Below are 16299 nucleotides of genomic sequence, written 5' to 3'. Positions count from 1 at the left end.
GCCCCCCGAAGTTGAATGCCAATACAAATCGTTTTTGTATTCTATGGGACACTGATCTTCCTGCTCCTATGGGCATTACCGTTGATTCTGGGGACACAGTGGTCGGAAAGCGACCATTCAAGCTTAAATGGGGGAAATTTGCCAATTCCTGTTTTCGCTGTGGCAAATTTGGTCATATGCAATCTGAATGTTCTGAACCAAATCTACAACCCCCTCCTTCGGCTGTCCCTACCCCTCAGACTCCTCCTCCAGCGAAATCTTCCCCTGAGGCACAATCTAAAGGTGCTTCTGCATCCACATCAACAACTGGACTAAATAAAGGTAAAGGGAAGCAGTCTCAAATGCCAAGTGTTCCTGCTTCCCCGAACATCAAAGACAAGGGCAAAGAGAAGCTTCCTGCTACTCAGGCGTGGATAGTACCCAAGAAAACTGTCAAAGCACGTACTCTACCATCTTCTCGCAATTATGTGCCCCCCTTGAAGAATGTTGCTCAGCAAAAACTGCCTTGTAATGATAACTCTTCCTTGGCTCAGGCCTGGGATAAAGTTGTTCGATCCTATAAGGAAGTAGTTACAGGGGGCACTGCTTCAACGTCGGAAGGCCATCACTTGTTTCCTCCACATTCGAGTTTTGATTTGGCAGCTGATGTTTCCGCAACAGATGCGGATGTGCCCATGGGCACGAGTTCTTAAGCTTTCTGTTGGTTTTCTCGCCCACTGTATATACCATTTAAGATGCATAGTTCTATACATTGCATTTCATATAATGTGCGCGGATTATGCAATCAGGATAAATGGAGGCTAATCTGGCACTATGTACATACTTGCAAAGCAGATATTGTTGTTCTTCAAGAGCATAATCACCATAATTTTGCCGGACAAACTTCCTATTTTGCAGGATATTGGATAGCTTATGCAGGATCCGCTGGATACTCTGGAGTGCTGATGCTTGTTCGCCATGAATTATTTCCCATGTTGGTATTCAATGATCCAGCTGGCAGATGGATGGTCATTCAATGTATTATCAATGAGGAAGTTTTTGAGTTTGGTGGTGTGTATGCATACACAGCCTCTACTGACAGGGCTCATTTGTGGCATGCCATCTCCTCTTATTGTTGGCGTTCTAATGCATTTCTTTGTGGCGATTTTAATAATGCTCCAAATCATGTGGATAATACTACTGGACATTCTCACATGCTTCATGTGGAACGACAAGCTTGGGATCTCTTTCAGCACACATGTAATGCCTTGGATTTGTGGCCTCTGTTGCAAGCCAATGATCCAGGATTCACATTTCAGCATAACGCTCGATCATTGTATCGTGCTCGTCTGGACCGATGGTATCTCTTTCAGATGCAGCAGTATGATGATTTTGTATGTGATATGTGGATTGATTACTCCTTGTGTCTCTCGGATCATGCTCCGATATGCTTGAAAATACAATTCGGTTCATGTTCTGCCAATGATTCATTAACTAGAAAGAGACTTCCCATAGAATGGCTGAAAAAGGAGCTATCTAGGGTGCAGGAAGCACAATATGTTCGCTTTAAACTACTTGCACGTCTTGATGCTTTGCGGGATGCTAACTGTCAATCTCATCACTTCTATGATAAGTTGCATCAAAAACATATGCGTGAGAATATTGTTAGGTTGATGGATGTCCAAGGCAACCTTGTTACTCAACCTTCTGAGGTTATTCAACATTGCATCAGGTTTTATGAAGATTTGCTTGCCCCTCGAGAGGATGTCTCGCCGGCTGTCCTGGCTGCAAGGGAGTCATTGTTTGCTGAAGTACGATATCAATTTGACCCTGATGTGGCGGTTCAGCTTGATGCTCCTGTTACTCAAGGGGAAGTGAAAGCTGTTCTCTCCAAACTTCCCATGGGAAAGAGCCCTGGTTGGGATGGTTTGACAAATGAGTCTTTCCGAAAATATGCTGATCAGCTTGCAAGGCCTTTGACGCTTATTTGTCAAAGGGTTTGGCATGAGGGATATATGCCTGCCGATTGGAAGTTGGGCATACTTCGTTTGTTGCCCAAAGTCCCTTCGCCTACTTCTTTGGCTCAATGGCGCCCGATCTCACTTATGGGTATTATGTATAAAATCTTTACAAAGATTTTTGCCAATCGCTTGCAGAAGGTGCTTCCTACTCTTCTTCATCCATATCAATATGGATTTGTGCATGGCAAGAATATTTTGCATAATATTCTTAATGTTCAAATTGGAGTGGATTATGCCAAGGCAAAGAAGCAAGAGATTGTGATGGTGCAGCTGGATCTTGAAAAAGCTTTTGATCATGTCAGGTGGTCTTTCCTTTCTTAGTTAATGATAGCCATGGGCTTTGGTCCCAAAATGGCTAATTTGGTGCATTTACTTGGCTCTGGCTCATCACGCGGATTATGCTCAATGGCGGATGGTATTTCTCTCACCCGTTCTCTCCGGCAGGGCTGTCCTCTTAGCCCTCTTTTCTTTGCCATTGCCACTCATCCTATGTTATCTCGCCTAGATGCTATGGCATCGCATGGTGAAGTGGTTGGTTTGCATCTCCCTCATGGCAAGCAATTGGTTGCTCAAGCCCTTGCGGATGACACTTTTATGTTTCTTAGGGCCGAAAAAGCCAATATAGGTCGAGCAATGGAAGCTTGGAATAATTTTGCATTGGCTTCTGGGCTGAAAATAAATTCAACAAAATCAGCCCTCATTGTATGCACGGAATTTGATCTTGAGGCATTAGGGTGGCAAGGCCGTGTGGTGCATACAGAAGACATTGTTCGTCATCTTGGGTATCCGGTGGGTGTGGATGTGGATCCCCAAGTACTTCTTGCTTGGATTTCTGCTCGGATCTCGGATAAATTTGTGTATTGGAAAGCTAAAGGGTGTTCTATGCACGTGAGGGTTAAGGTATGCTGCTTATGTTCAACTGCACACAAAACATCCCAACCATGATAAAAAGTTGTACGCCAAAGCCTGAACTGCTTTTGGCGCGAAGAAATACCCTCTACATTCCATTGTACAATTTTCATAAGCCTTCCCAGAAAAGGAATCAACAAGGCCGTGTACTAGGCCCAGGACAATCTGCCAAATCACGAACCTTTTGAAGCATTGCATTTTTAGACATGGTATTTGTGATCTCAGACTGCCCTTGGAGTTCCCGAGCACGTGCCGAAGGGTAATGACCATCCCATGGCGAGATGACCTCACCCTTCGAACCAAACACAAGAGGCAATTGTTGTTGTGCTTCTTTTGTTAGGCGACTTCTAATAGGATAGCGTTCTACTCTATCCACCCCAAGAGCCCCTGTACCCTGAGAAAGTTGGCCTCCCGGCCTCTCAATCCTGGTCTGTTGCTGGGCACCTGAACCCAAAGGGCGACGGGCATATGTATGTAAGGGCCCCTGATGAGTACGCAAAGGCCCTCGCCAAACAGCATCTGAGAAATCCCCCGCGAGGCAACAAATCGTGTCTTTTTACCACGTACTTCCACCCATGGCTGCTCAACCTCATTCTGAACATCCACATGTACATCCATGTGCTGGGCATCATGTAAAGGAGCGTCATGCTCATCTTCCACGGGCAACTGCCCATCAACGATATCCTTGGTAGCAACAACTTGTTCTTTCTTAGGACATTCGGAGACAAAGTGGCCCATCTCACCACATTTGAAACAGTGGCCAGCAAATGTATCCCACGTGAATTCATACATTAAAGGTTGCAGCCCAGCCATATTGACACGCAAATGTGTCGGCCTAGGTCTCCCAGTATCCCACAACATGCATAGACGATTTCGGTTTCTAGATGTCATTCGAGGCACCACCACCAAGACATCACCGATACCTCGCATGAGACCTGGTAAAACACGCCAAAACATTGGTGGGAATTGTTTCACTTCAACCCAAACTGAGCAAGCCTGGCGCAACATATCTTGGTACTTAGCCATAGGCTTCCACGGAACCACATGAACCAATTGCCCATCCAAAAAGAGTGGCACCTACTCCAAGACTGCCCTACGGGCTTCCGAAGTGCGAAAAAGTATTTCATAAAAGCCTCTCGGACCATCATAAATCTCCTCAAGTGCCTCAGGCGACACTAAGCGGCCCAACCATGCTCTAAGACGAGGCAACAACGGAATACGCCCAGTAAAGAAGAAGATAGCAGCACGATCATGAAAATCTGCTAGCTGTTGAAGCAACAAAGGAGTCTCCATGCATACATCAGCCACGCCACCATTATCTACTGCAGCCATTTGCACGCTATTTGCCTTCACATATTCTTGCAGAAGCTCACCAGTGATCTGTAGCAAATGTGCAAACTCTGGAGAAGGTACCTGAGAACTTTCCTCTGCATTCTCTCCAACATTCACCGGAGTGTAGCTTGCATCAACATCAAGCCTTTGACGTTTTTGTTGCTCCGAGGTATCTGAAGCATAACCCACATCCTTCTCGATCATCTCCTCAATAAGATCCATGTTAAGGCTATTGGCAGCCATGCCACCAACAGCAGAGCTGGGTCATCCAAATCCATGTACAAAAGCAAAGAAAACCCATTCTTTGAAACCCTAATTCAGCACCTGAAAACCCTAATTCAGCACTTGCAAACCCTAAACACAGCAGTCTGCAAAGACTTCAGAAAGCACGCCTCTCTCTCTCTCTCTCTCTCTCTCTCTCTCTCTCTCTCTCTCTCTCTCTCTCTCTCTCTCTCTCTTCGCTTGCTTCTCTCTGTTCGCTTTGCTTCTCTCACTGCGCCCCCACAAGCTCTTCGCTTCTCTCTGTTCGCCCGCTTCTCTCTGTTCGCTTCTTTCTCTTCGCTTCGCTTCTCTCACTGCACGAAATCAATCTCTCTTTGATTTGCCCTCTCTCTCTCTCTCACACACACACACACACACACTCTTTTTTTTTTTGGTAATATCCAGTGCAGTATATTTATATGCTCATAAATTTACAAGATGGGAAGTCTCCGGAAGCGGAGAGTATCCCAAATCTCAGAAACATAAAGAGAAAAGCTCTAAACAAGAAGCATCCATATCACCCTCATGGCAGGCATCATATAAGGATTGCCGCAATGAGGCTCTGAAGGATTCATATGACTGGTGATTCTGCCAACCCAAGTATGCCAAATTATGCTCACTCCAAATTGTCCAAAGAGCCCAATATCTCACCCAAGAGAGAAATAGTGAGTATTGGGACAAGGACCGCATATATCTGCCAAAAAGCCAGAAATGTTTCCCAAATTTGTGACTAGGGAAACGGAGCCGAAGAAAATATGAAATTCTCCTGAGGAGGATCTTGGAACAAGGGCAGTGCCAGAGCAGATGAAGAACAGTCTCTGAGGGAGCCTGACATCTTAGACATGTGGAAGGTGCAATGTGATGTTTAGCAAGTATGACCCCCACTGACAATGTGCCTGTCAAACATCTCCAAAGAAAAAGTCTTTGTTTTAATGGCATTTTACACTTCCACAACATTCGGAGATTCTTCCGCCACCATGAGAGGGGCTTCCTTATATGCCACAGAGAATTAGCATGTTGATGAATCCATGGGGCAGGCTGAAGAAGCCTGTAGGCTTTGATGGAGGTTAAGGCGTAGGAAGGGGAATAGGATGAATGCATGTAGTAGATGGTTGCAATTGCCAATCCAGAAGCTTGTCTGTGTCAACCACGGGTGGAATAGGTAAAAATGGATGCAATAAATCAGCAATTTTCTTCCATATCAACCTATGATGCATTCCCAATGCATAGGAAGCAGTGGCCCGGAGAAAGGATAAGACATATCCCCGATCATCTATCACATCATGTATGTACCTAATTCCCAATTTCATAAGATTGTATGCCCGAACAGGTTCCTGTAAAGCCAGTGGAGTGTCAAAGATGACACTCCAATGAATACTTTCTTTCCTCATCGAGTTTGTCTCCAAGCAATTATCAGGAGCCCATTTGACCTTAGAGAGAACTTGTTTCCAGTCAAGTATGAGGGCAGTAGAGAAAGGACAACCAGGTATCCTCCCTACAAATCTCCCAATCACAACCTCCCAATGATCCGTAATCCAATGACCATAAGCAGAAGTCCTCATGTTGACACACATGGATGCTAACATACAAGTCCATGGCTGCTGTTGACGGAAAAAAGTATGCAACATTGTAGCCTTCCTTGCAAGTACATGATATTTTATATTGAGGACATTAAGTCCACCATGCATCCTTGGGGAGCACACCATTTCCATCTTCATCAGTCTCAATGCTTTCACAGCAGTTTTTGTCTTCCATAATATCTCCATATACACACACACTTTTTTTTTGTAAAACCATTGAAATTGCATTATATCATAAATGTACAAAAGGGTTTGACATCAAGAGGATGTCTAAACCCTAGAACTTAAAAGCAGTAGTAAAAAAGTTCTATGCAAGAACAGGGCAGTGCTCAAGAAAAGAGCCTATGCCCTATCCATCAGAAACAGTAAAAGAAAAGCTGAACACAAGAAACATCCAAATCTTCCTCATGTACGGCATCATATAAGGACTGCCGCAAAGAGGCTCGGAAGAACTCATAAGGGTGCTGAAGGGGTGAATTCAGATATGCATGATTTCGCTGTAGCCAGAGGGTCCATAAGGCCCAGTATCTGATCCAATGGAAGAAAAGAGAATACTGTGCGAAGAAGCTGATAACGTGCCAAACATCTAGAAAAACCTGTAGAATTTGTGTGCAGGAAATCTGAGAGATAAAAAATAGGAGATCTTGTCCAGAAGGTCTCTGGAATATGAACAAGACCACAATAAATGCAGAATACTCTCAGTAGTATGATGACATCTTGGACATAGAGGAGAGGCAATCCTTCTTTGAGCCAATTTCACTCCCATTGGAAAAATACCGACAATGCATCTCCAAAGAAAGAGTCTTTGCTTCAAAGGCATTTTCAACTTCCATATCAATGTCAGTTTTCCTTTCCACCAAGCTAAAGACTTATCCAGATGCCAAAGAGAATTAGCATGATGAGTAATCCATGGAGGAGGTAATATCAATCGATAAGCCTGTATAGAAGTCAATAGATGCAAAGGCTGAGAGGATAATCTTGAACTTGAAGACTGAAGATGCCAATCTTGAAGCCTGTCTCTTACATCCAATGTTGGAATCGGAATGAAAGGGTGTAAGAGATATGCAATAGCTTTCCATATAGATCTATGATGCATCCCAAGATTGTATTGTTGGCATGTTGCCGGAAAAGAAAGAATTTGCTCTCGAGTATCTACCTCGTCGTCAATGAACCGGATGCCCAATTTCATAAGATTGTAAGCTCTGATTGGTTGTTGTACAGCAAGGGAAGAGTAAAAAACAGCACTCCAATGTATGCTTTCCATTCGAAGCGAGGAAGCTATAGAGGCAGGATGGGGAGACCATTTGATGCGAGAGAGCACTTTCTTCCAATCCTGAATCAAGGAAGTAGAAATTGGACAACCAGGGATTTTACCTTGAAATTTGCCAAGTACTACTTCGGATGGATCAACTAACCAACGACCATAAGCATTTGTGCGCATCTGACCACACAAAATTGCCAACATGATAGACCAAGGCTGCTCTTGTTGAAAAAAGGTTTTGAGCATAGTGATCTTTCTTGCCAGCACATGAAATTTTATGTTTATAATATTCAAACCACCATGCATTCTTGGTGAGCAAAGCAGGTCCATTTTGAGCAACCTTAAAGCTTTTTTATGAAGCTTAGTTTTCCAAAAAATCTCCATGGCTTGAGACATAAAAGAAGAAAGATCTCGAGATGACCAATGTAAGAGAGGAAGGTAGAATTGTACATAAGCGAGAACAATGGACTGAACAATTCGAAGCCGTACGTGCAATGGCCAAGTGGAGATCTTCCAATATTCTAATTTGTCTTGGATTTTGTTTAGCACCCAAGATATTTGTTGCTTATTTTTTATTTTCTAGCCAATGGGATAATCCAAATGTCTTACTATGCTTTCCGGATAAATAATCTGGCCGGGGGCCACAGGATAGCATGCCAGTCACAATGCTTGAGAGGTAAGAGTTTTGATTTCTGAAAATTAATTTTTAGACCAGCTGCCAACCCGAAATCTGAAAGAGTATCCATCAATAGGCGAAGCTCCAGAGGACTGTTCTTTGGCATGAAGAATGAATCATCTGCATAAGCCTGTGCAACGAAAGGCCGTGAACCAGAAATCTGAAGCCCCTCTAACTGTCTAGTATCAACCAGATGATCCATGTAAAGAAGCAAAGGATGCGAAGCAATAGCATAGAACAGAGCACTGAGAGGGTATCCCTGTCGAACTGATCGTTCTAGAGTCCAAGACTCAGACAAATGTTTCCCTATAAAGCATTGAGCAGTGGAATCTAAGTAAAGCCAATATATGACATTAACTAGCTTTGGCCCAAAACCAAGTTTAGACATGATTTGAGAAACATAATCCCACTGCACCGTATCAAATGCCTTTGCCACATCCACCTGCATGACCAAGACATCCTGAGCAGAGTATTTTGCATATTCCATTGCAATGAGAGTATTAGAGATATTATCATGTATATGCCTTCTTGGAACGAAACCATATTGCCTGGGATGAAGTCCATCATGAAGGATATCCTTTATCCGATGTACCAACAGTTTATATATAACAGGCATCAAAGTGATAGGCCTCCAGTCATCCATTGTCTCACACAGAGGTTTTTTGGGCAGAAGCTTAACCAGACCATGCTTCCAAGCTGAGGGAAGATGTTGATGTTGCCAGGCTACATTAATGAGCTTCAAGATTGGACCCTTCAATTCAGCCCAGAAGGCTACAAAAAATTCAACCGTCAAACCATCCCAGCCTGGGGATTTATGTTTACCCAAATGGTTGAGGGCTTCATCCAATTCAGTATCTGAAAAGGACATTTCCAGCATTGAAGCTTTTTGCAAAGAAACAATAGGAGAAACAAGCTCAATAAATCTGCTCCAAGCCAATGCAGCCTGAGGTGTAGAAGAAGATGGTAGAGAAAAAAGAAGCTGAAAATGATCCAGACATTGTTTTTCTAGCTGCGATAAAGTCTGGGTCCAAAGACCATCGGGTTTCCTGACTCTCATGATAGATTGACTTTGTCTGTACGTGTGTAAATTTCGAAAGAAAGGTTGCGAGGAGCAACCCTTATCTAGCATAGGTTTAACTCTAGCCCTTGTCTGCCATTTGGAAAGCTTGCGTTTATCATTAGCATCAATTATGGAAGAAGCACAAGACAATGAATTCTGTTCAGAAGCAGAAAGAGACCTTTGATGGCTAATCTGTACCAAGGACTGCTCCCCTGTCTGGTTTCTGCCATGTACCATCTTCCATATTCCTCAATGACATTTTGAATACGATGTACAAAAGAGTTCCAAGCAAAATCCAAATCCTCCTGAGCATGGGATAACAATGGCTTACAAGCCAATCTGATCATCTGCAGGAATTTTTCATGAGAAAGATATAATTGATTAACCTGCAAATGTCTGACTAAAGAGAGCTGAATATCATCCAGAGGCATACCAAATGAAAGGTTGAGCCAAAGTGGAGTGTGATCAGATAGTTGTTGAGAATAATCAGTCCACATTTGACATGTATAATCATCATATTGCTGAGCATGAATAAGATACCATCTATCAAGCCTGGCCCAATATTCTGTAAAAGCATTATGATGATATGTGAATCCCAAAACCGAAGGGTGAGTTGCTGTCCATAAATCTGCAGTATGAAGTGATGACGTCATATGTTCCCATTGCTGGATTTCAAAGGGAAGCATATGGGATTTATGTGTGGTATTGTCCTTCTAGTGAGGAGAATTATTAAAGTCACCACAACGTAGAGCATTTGAGGACCAAGGATATTGGTTTATGGAGTCCCACATTTGAGCTCTGGAAGCTGAAATTTGAGAGGCATACAAGGAGCCTATTTCAAAAATCTCTCCATTGATCATACATTGGATAATCATCCATCGGCCACAAAGATCATTATATGCTACACAGGGCTGCAGATCATGTCTGGCTAAAATACACAACCTAGAGAATTGTCCAGATCCTGCATAAAATATATTATATCCTGAAAAGAACCCATGCTGGCCAGCAAAAGAATGTTGATTATGCTCTTGCGGACACACAACATGTGGATGAGTATTATTTATATAATGCCATAGGAGCCTCCATTTATGCTGATTGCAGAGGCCCTGTATGTTATAAGAAAAACATTTAAGAGAAGTACGCATGAAAATATGTACAAGAGATGAGCAGTCCTCAAAGAGAAAGGGAGGCATCAGGCCTCTGCCATTGCCACAGGGTCTTGCTGACCCTCAGAATCCAATTCCCTGACTAGATCATCTTCTTCACAAAGTGGAATACCCTTCTTAACTGCATTGACCCATGCCTTTGAGATGGGGTTGTCCGAAGAGGTAGAAGATTGACCAGGAGATGGAGCAGAAGCATCCCAATTACGAGATTGGAGAGGTCTTTGTTTGAGAGGCACCGTCTTCTTTGCATTCTGCCAACCCTCGTGAGAAGATGAATTATTTTCCACTAGCTTGCTTTTTCCTTTATCCTTGTTTTGAGCTGAATTGGCTTGGTTCCGTGTATGAACTGAAGGCTTTGCTCCTTTAGGTTCAGTCTTTTCCACATAAGTCTTTTGACCTCCTTTATTAGATGACTGAGGAATGGCAGCTGGAGCAGGCGGATGAAGGATTGAGTGACACTCAGAAGCTAGATGCCGGAACTTGTGACAAGAGAAACAGGCTCCAGCAAAAATGCCCCATTTCAAAGTAAAATATTTCTTTCCCAAATGAACACCCTCAATCTCAACTGCAATAGAAGAGGGGGTTGGTCTATCAATATCCCATAAGATGCAAAAACGATTTTTATTACCTTTGGGACGAGGGGGACAGATCACTTGTCCCAATGTCATCGCTAAGCTTGGAAGCTCTGTTCTCATGTAATCTGGAAAATCAACGACTTCAACCCATACAGGGCAGTGATGTTTAATGAGACTCTGATAATCCTTATTAGGAGACCAAGGCATGATGTGCACCATTTGACGACCAAAAAATAAAGGGGACATTTCCAACATCTTTTGTTTTGTCAATGCATCCAAGAGATGAACCTCATAAAATCCTCTGGAGGCAAAATAGACTCCTTCTACATAGCATCCACCTAGGAGAGAATTGACCCATTGTCCCACATCATTAGCCGAGGGTATTTTACCTGGAAAAAAGATGATGACTGCAGTTTGAGAGAGCTTCTTCAGAGGATGCACAAGAGAAGGCAACTTCATCTTGTAAGTGAGTTCCGGAGCAGGTAGTATCCATTCTCTTCTACTTTGTTGAAAATCCTCATTCAACATGTCAAACACATAGGAAGCATCTTCAGATGAAGGAGCTATGGGGGGCAGAGTTTCCCTTGATTGTCTTTTAGGTTCAGGAGAAAGAGCTCTCTTGACATAATACTTGCTTGTTTCTGCCATCGAGACTATTCGATTCAGCAGGAAGACACAGATCAGAAAAAAGGGGGACAGCGCTATTGGAATACTATCTTACACAGAAGGGAAAACAGAGACCTGAAGCGAGGCGCACACACACACACACACACACACACACACACACACACACCCACACCCACACACACACACTCCTACACACGCAGACAGGTCGTAGAAGAGAGGAAGATAGGGCAGATTGACGATGAGAATACAGTGTTTCTGTGCGCTAAGAAGGGACCCTCAGATTGTCGCGAAGAGGGTTGCAGGCCCGACACAGACCAGGAAGCAGGCGCGCCTTACCAGACGTGCTCACACACAAGGGGCGAGCAGGTCGAGCAGACCAGCATGCGAGCAGGTCGAGGGAGCAGGCGAGCCAGGCGAGCAGGTCGCGACCACACACACACACACACACTTTTTTTTTTTTGTAAAACCAGTTGAAATTGCATTATATCATAAATGTACAAAAGGGTTTGACATCAAGAGGATGTCTGAACCCTAGAACTTAAAAACAGTAGTAAAAAAGTTCTATGCAAGATCACGGCAGTGCTCAAGAAAAGAGCCCATGCCCTCTCCATCAGAAACAGTAAAAGAAAAGCTGAACACAAGAAACATCCAAATCTTCCTCATGCACGGCATCATATAAGGACTGCCGCAACGAGGCTCGGAAGAACTCATAAGGGTGTTGAAGGGGTGAATTCAGATATGCATGATTTCGCTGTAGCCAGAGGGTCCATAAGGCCCAGTATCTGATCCAATGGAAGAAAAGAGAATAGTGTGACAAAGAAGCTGATAACGTGCCAAACATCCAGAAAAACTTGTAGAACCTGTGTGCAGGAAATCTGAGAGATAAAAAATAGGAGATCTTGTCCAGAAGGTCTTTGGAATATGAACAAGACAACAATAAATGCGGAACACTCTCAGTAGTATGATGACATCTTGGACAAAGAGGAGAGGCAATCCTTCTTTGAGCCAATTTCACTCCCACTGGAAAAATACCGACAATGCATCTCCAGAGAAAGAGTCTGTGTTTCAATGGCATTTTCAACTTCCATATCAATGTCAGTTTTGCTTTCCACCAAGCTAAAGACTTATCCAGATGCCAAAGAGAATTAGCATGCTGAGCAATCCATGGAGGAGGTAATATCAATCGATAAGCCTGTATAGAAGTCAATAGATGCAAAGATTGAGAGGATAATCTTGAACTTGAAGACTGAAGATGCCAATCTTGAAGCCTGTCTCTTACATCCAATGTTGGAATCGGAATGAAAGGGTGTAAGAGATCTGCAATAGCTTTCCATATAGATCTATGATGCATCCCAAGATTGTATTGTTGGCATGTTGCCGGAAAAGAAAGAATTTGCCCTCGAGTATCTACCTCGTCGTCAATGAACCGGATGCCCAACTTCATAAGATTGTAAGCTCTGATTGGTTGTTGTACAGCAAGGGGAGAGTAAAAAACAGCACTCCAATGTATGCTTTCCATTCGAAGCGAGGAAGCTATAGAGGCAGGATGGGGAGACCATTTGATGCGAGAGAGCACTTTCTTCCAATCCTGAATCAAGGAAGTAGAAAATGGACAACCAGGGATTTTACCTTGAAATTTGCCAAGTACTACTTCAGATGGATCAACTAACCAACGACCATAAGCATTTGTGCACATCTGACCACACAAAATTGCCAACATGATAGACCAAGGCTGCTCTTGTTGAAAAAAGGTTTTGAGCATAGTGATCTTTCTTGCCAGCACATGAAATTTGATGTTTATAATATTCAAACCACCATGCATTCTTGGTGAGCAAAGCAGGTCCATTTTGAGCAACCTTAAAGCTTTTTTATGAAGCTTAGTTTTCCAAAAAATCTCCATGGCTTGAGACATAAAAGAAGAAAGATCTCGAGATGACCAATGTAAGAGAGGAAGGTAGAACTGGACATAAGCCAGAACAATGGATTGAACAATTCAAAGCCGTACATGTAATGGCCAAGTGGAGATCTTCCAATATTCTAATTTGTCCTTAATTTTGTTTAGTACCCAAGATATTTGTTGCTTATTTCTGATTTTCCAGCCAATGGGATAGCCCAAGTGTCTTACTATGCTTTCCGGATAAATAATCTGGCCGGGCCACAGGATAGCATGCCAGTCACAATGCTTGAGAGGTAAGAGTTTTGATTTCTGAAAATTAATTTTTAAACCAGCTGCCAACCCAAAATCTGAAAGAGTATCCATCAATAGACGAAGCTCCAAAGGACTGTTCTTTGGCATGAAGAATGAATCATCTGCATAAGCCTGTGCAATGAAAGGCCGTGAACCAGAAATCTGAAGCCCCTCTAACTGTCTAGTATCAACCAGATGATCCATGTAAAGAAGCAAAGGATGCGAAGCAATAGCATAGAACAGAGCACTGAGAGGGCATCCCTGTCGAACTGATCGTTCTAGAGTCCAAGACTCAGACAAATGTTTCCCTATAAAGCATTGAGGAGTGGAATCTGAGTAAAGCCAATATATGACATTAACTAGCTTTGGCCCAAAACCAAGTTTAGACATGATTTGAGAAACATAATCCCAGTGCACCATATCAAATGCCTTTGCCACATCCACCTGCATGACCAAGACATCTTGAGCAGAGTATTTTGCATATTCCATTGCAATGAGAGTATTGGAGATATTATCATGTATATGCCTTCTTGGAACAAAACCATATTGCCTTGGATGAAGTCCATCATGAAGGATATCCTTTATCCGGTGTACCAACATTTTAGCAATAAGTTTATATATAACAGGTATCAAAGTGATAGGCCTCCAGTCATCCATTGTCTCACACAGAGGTTTTTTTGGCAAAAGCTTAACCAGACCATGCTTCCAAGCTGAGGGAAGATGTTGATGCTGCCAGGCTACATTAACGAGCTTCAAGATTGGACCCTTCAATTCAGCCAGAAGGCTACAAAAAATTCAACCGTCAAACCATCCCAACCTGGGGATTTATGTTTACCCAAATGCTTGAGGGCTTCATCCAATTCAGTATCTAAAAAGGACATTTCCAGCATTGAAGCTTTTTGCAAAGAAACAATAGGAGAAACAAGCTCAATAAATCTGCTCCGAGCCAATGCAGCCTGAGATGTAGAAGAAGATGGTAGAGAAAAAACAAGCTGAAAATGATCCAGACATTGTTTTTCTAGCTGCGATAAAGTCTGGGTCCAAAGACCATCGGGTTTCCTGACTCTCATGATAGATTGACTTTGTCTGTACCTGTGTAAGTTTCGAAAGAAAGATTTCGAGGAGCAGCCCTTATCTAGCATAGGCTTAACTCTAGCCCTTGTCTGCCATTTGGAAAGCTTGCGTTTATCATTAGCATCAATTATGGAAGAAGCACAAGACAATGAATTCTGTTCAGAAGCAGAAAGAGACCTTTGATGGCTAATCTGTACCAAGGACTGCTTGTATGATTTTGCCCACTGGATATGCTGTCTGGTTTCTGCCATGTACCATCTTCCATATTCCTTAATGACATTTTGAATACGATGTACAAAAGAGTTCCAAGCAAAATCCAGATCCTCCTGAGCATGAGATAACAATGGCTTACAAGCCAATCTGATCATTTGCTGGAATTTTTCATGAGAAAGATATAATTGATTAACCTGCAAATGTCTACTATACAGAGCTGAATATCATCCAGAGGCATACCAAAAGAAAGGTTGAGCCAGAGTGGAGTATGATCAGATAGTTGTTGAGAATAATCAGTCCACATTTGACATGTATAATCATCATATTGCTGAGCATGAATAAGATACCATCTATCAAGCCTGGCCCAATATTCTGTAAAAGCATTATGATGATATGTGAATCCCAAAACCGAAGGGTGAGTTGCTGTCCATAAATCTGCAATATGAAGAGAAGAAGTCATATGTTCCCATATCTGGATTTCAGAGGGAAGCATATGGGATTTATGTGTGGTATTGTCCTTCTAGTGAGGAGAATTATTAAAGTCACCAAAAAGTAGAGCATTTGAAGACCAAGGATATTGGTTTATGGAGTCCCACATTTGAGCTCTGGAAGCTGAAATTCGAGAGGCATACAAGGAGCCTATTTCAAAAATCTCTCCATTGATCATGCATTGGATAATCATCCATCGGCCACAAAGATCATTATATGCTACACAGGGCTGCAGATCATGTCTGGCTAAAATGCACAGCCCAGAGAATTGGCCAGATCCTGCATAAAATATATCATAGCCTGAAAAGAACCCATGCTGGCCAGCAAAAGAATGCTGATTATGCTCTTGCAGACACACAACATGTGGATGAGTATTATTTATATAATGCCATAGGAGCCTCCATTTATGCTGATTGCAGAGGCCCTGTATATTATAAGAAAAACATTTAAGAGAAGTACGCATGAAAATATGTACAAGAGATGAGCAGTCCTCAAAGAGAAAGGGAGGCATCAAGCCTCTGCCATTGCCATAGGGTCTTGCTGACCCTCAGAATCCAATTCCCTGACTAAATCATCTTCTTCACAAAGTGGAATACCCTTCTTAACTGCATTGACCCATGCCTTTGAGATGGGGCTGTCCGAAGAGGTAGAAGGTTGACCAGGAGATGGAGCATAAGCATCCCAATTGCGAGATTGGAGAGGTCTTTGTTTGAGAGGCACCGTCTTCTTTGCATTCTGCCAACCCTCGTGAGAAGATGAATTATTTTCCACTCGCTTGCTTTTTCCTGTATCCTTGTTTTGGGCTAAATTGGCTTGGTTCCTTTAGCTTCAGTCTTTTCCACATAAGTCTTTTGACCTCCTTTATTAGATGGCGGAGGAATGGCAGCT

The 16299-nt window shown here is 42.8% G+C and overlaps 2 protein-coding genes across 3 annotated transcripts in view; one reads left to right on the top strand and one right to left on the bottom strand.

The window, feature by feature from the left end:
• Positions 1–16299, bottom strand: part of LOC147605634 (kinesin-like protein KIN-UB) — a 177457-nt gene that overhangs the window by 140172 nt on the left and 20986 nt on the right. The gene's annotated exons all lie outside the window — the stretch shown is intronic.
• Positions 23–1029, top strand: LOC147605635 (uncharacterized). The gene is made up of 2 exons (XM_086793398.1): positions 23–699; positions 898–1029. Exon 1 carries the CDS (start codon positions 69–71, stop codon positions 690–692), a length of 624 nt encoding a protein of 207 aa, XP_086649524.1. The 5' UTR covers positions 23–68; the 3' UTR covers positions 693–699; positions 898–1029.

Source organism: Cibotium barometz, chromosome 59, assembly GCF_041138505.1.
Source record: "Cibotium barometz isolate CiBa-2024 chromosome 59, ASM4113850v1, whole genome shotgun sequence".
Lineage (NCBI taxonomy): Eukaryota > Viridiplantae > Streptophyta > Polypodiopsida > Cyatheales > Cibotiaceae > Cibotium > Cibotium barometz.
Note: the sequence above shows the minus strand (reverse complement) of the source record. Positions and strands in the feature narration are given on the sequence as shown.

Excerpts from the sequence above, each read along its gene's own strand:
- LOC147605635 (XM_086793398.1), top strand. The coding sequence starts at position 69 with ATGGGCATTACCGTTGATTCTGGGGACACAGTGGTCGGAAAGCGACCA.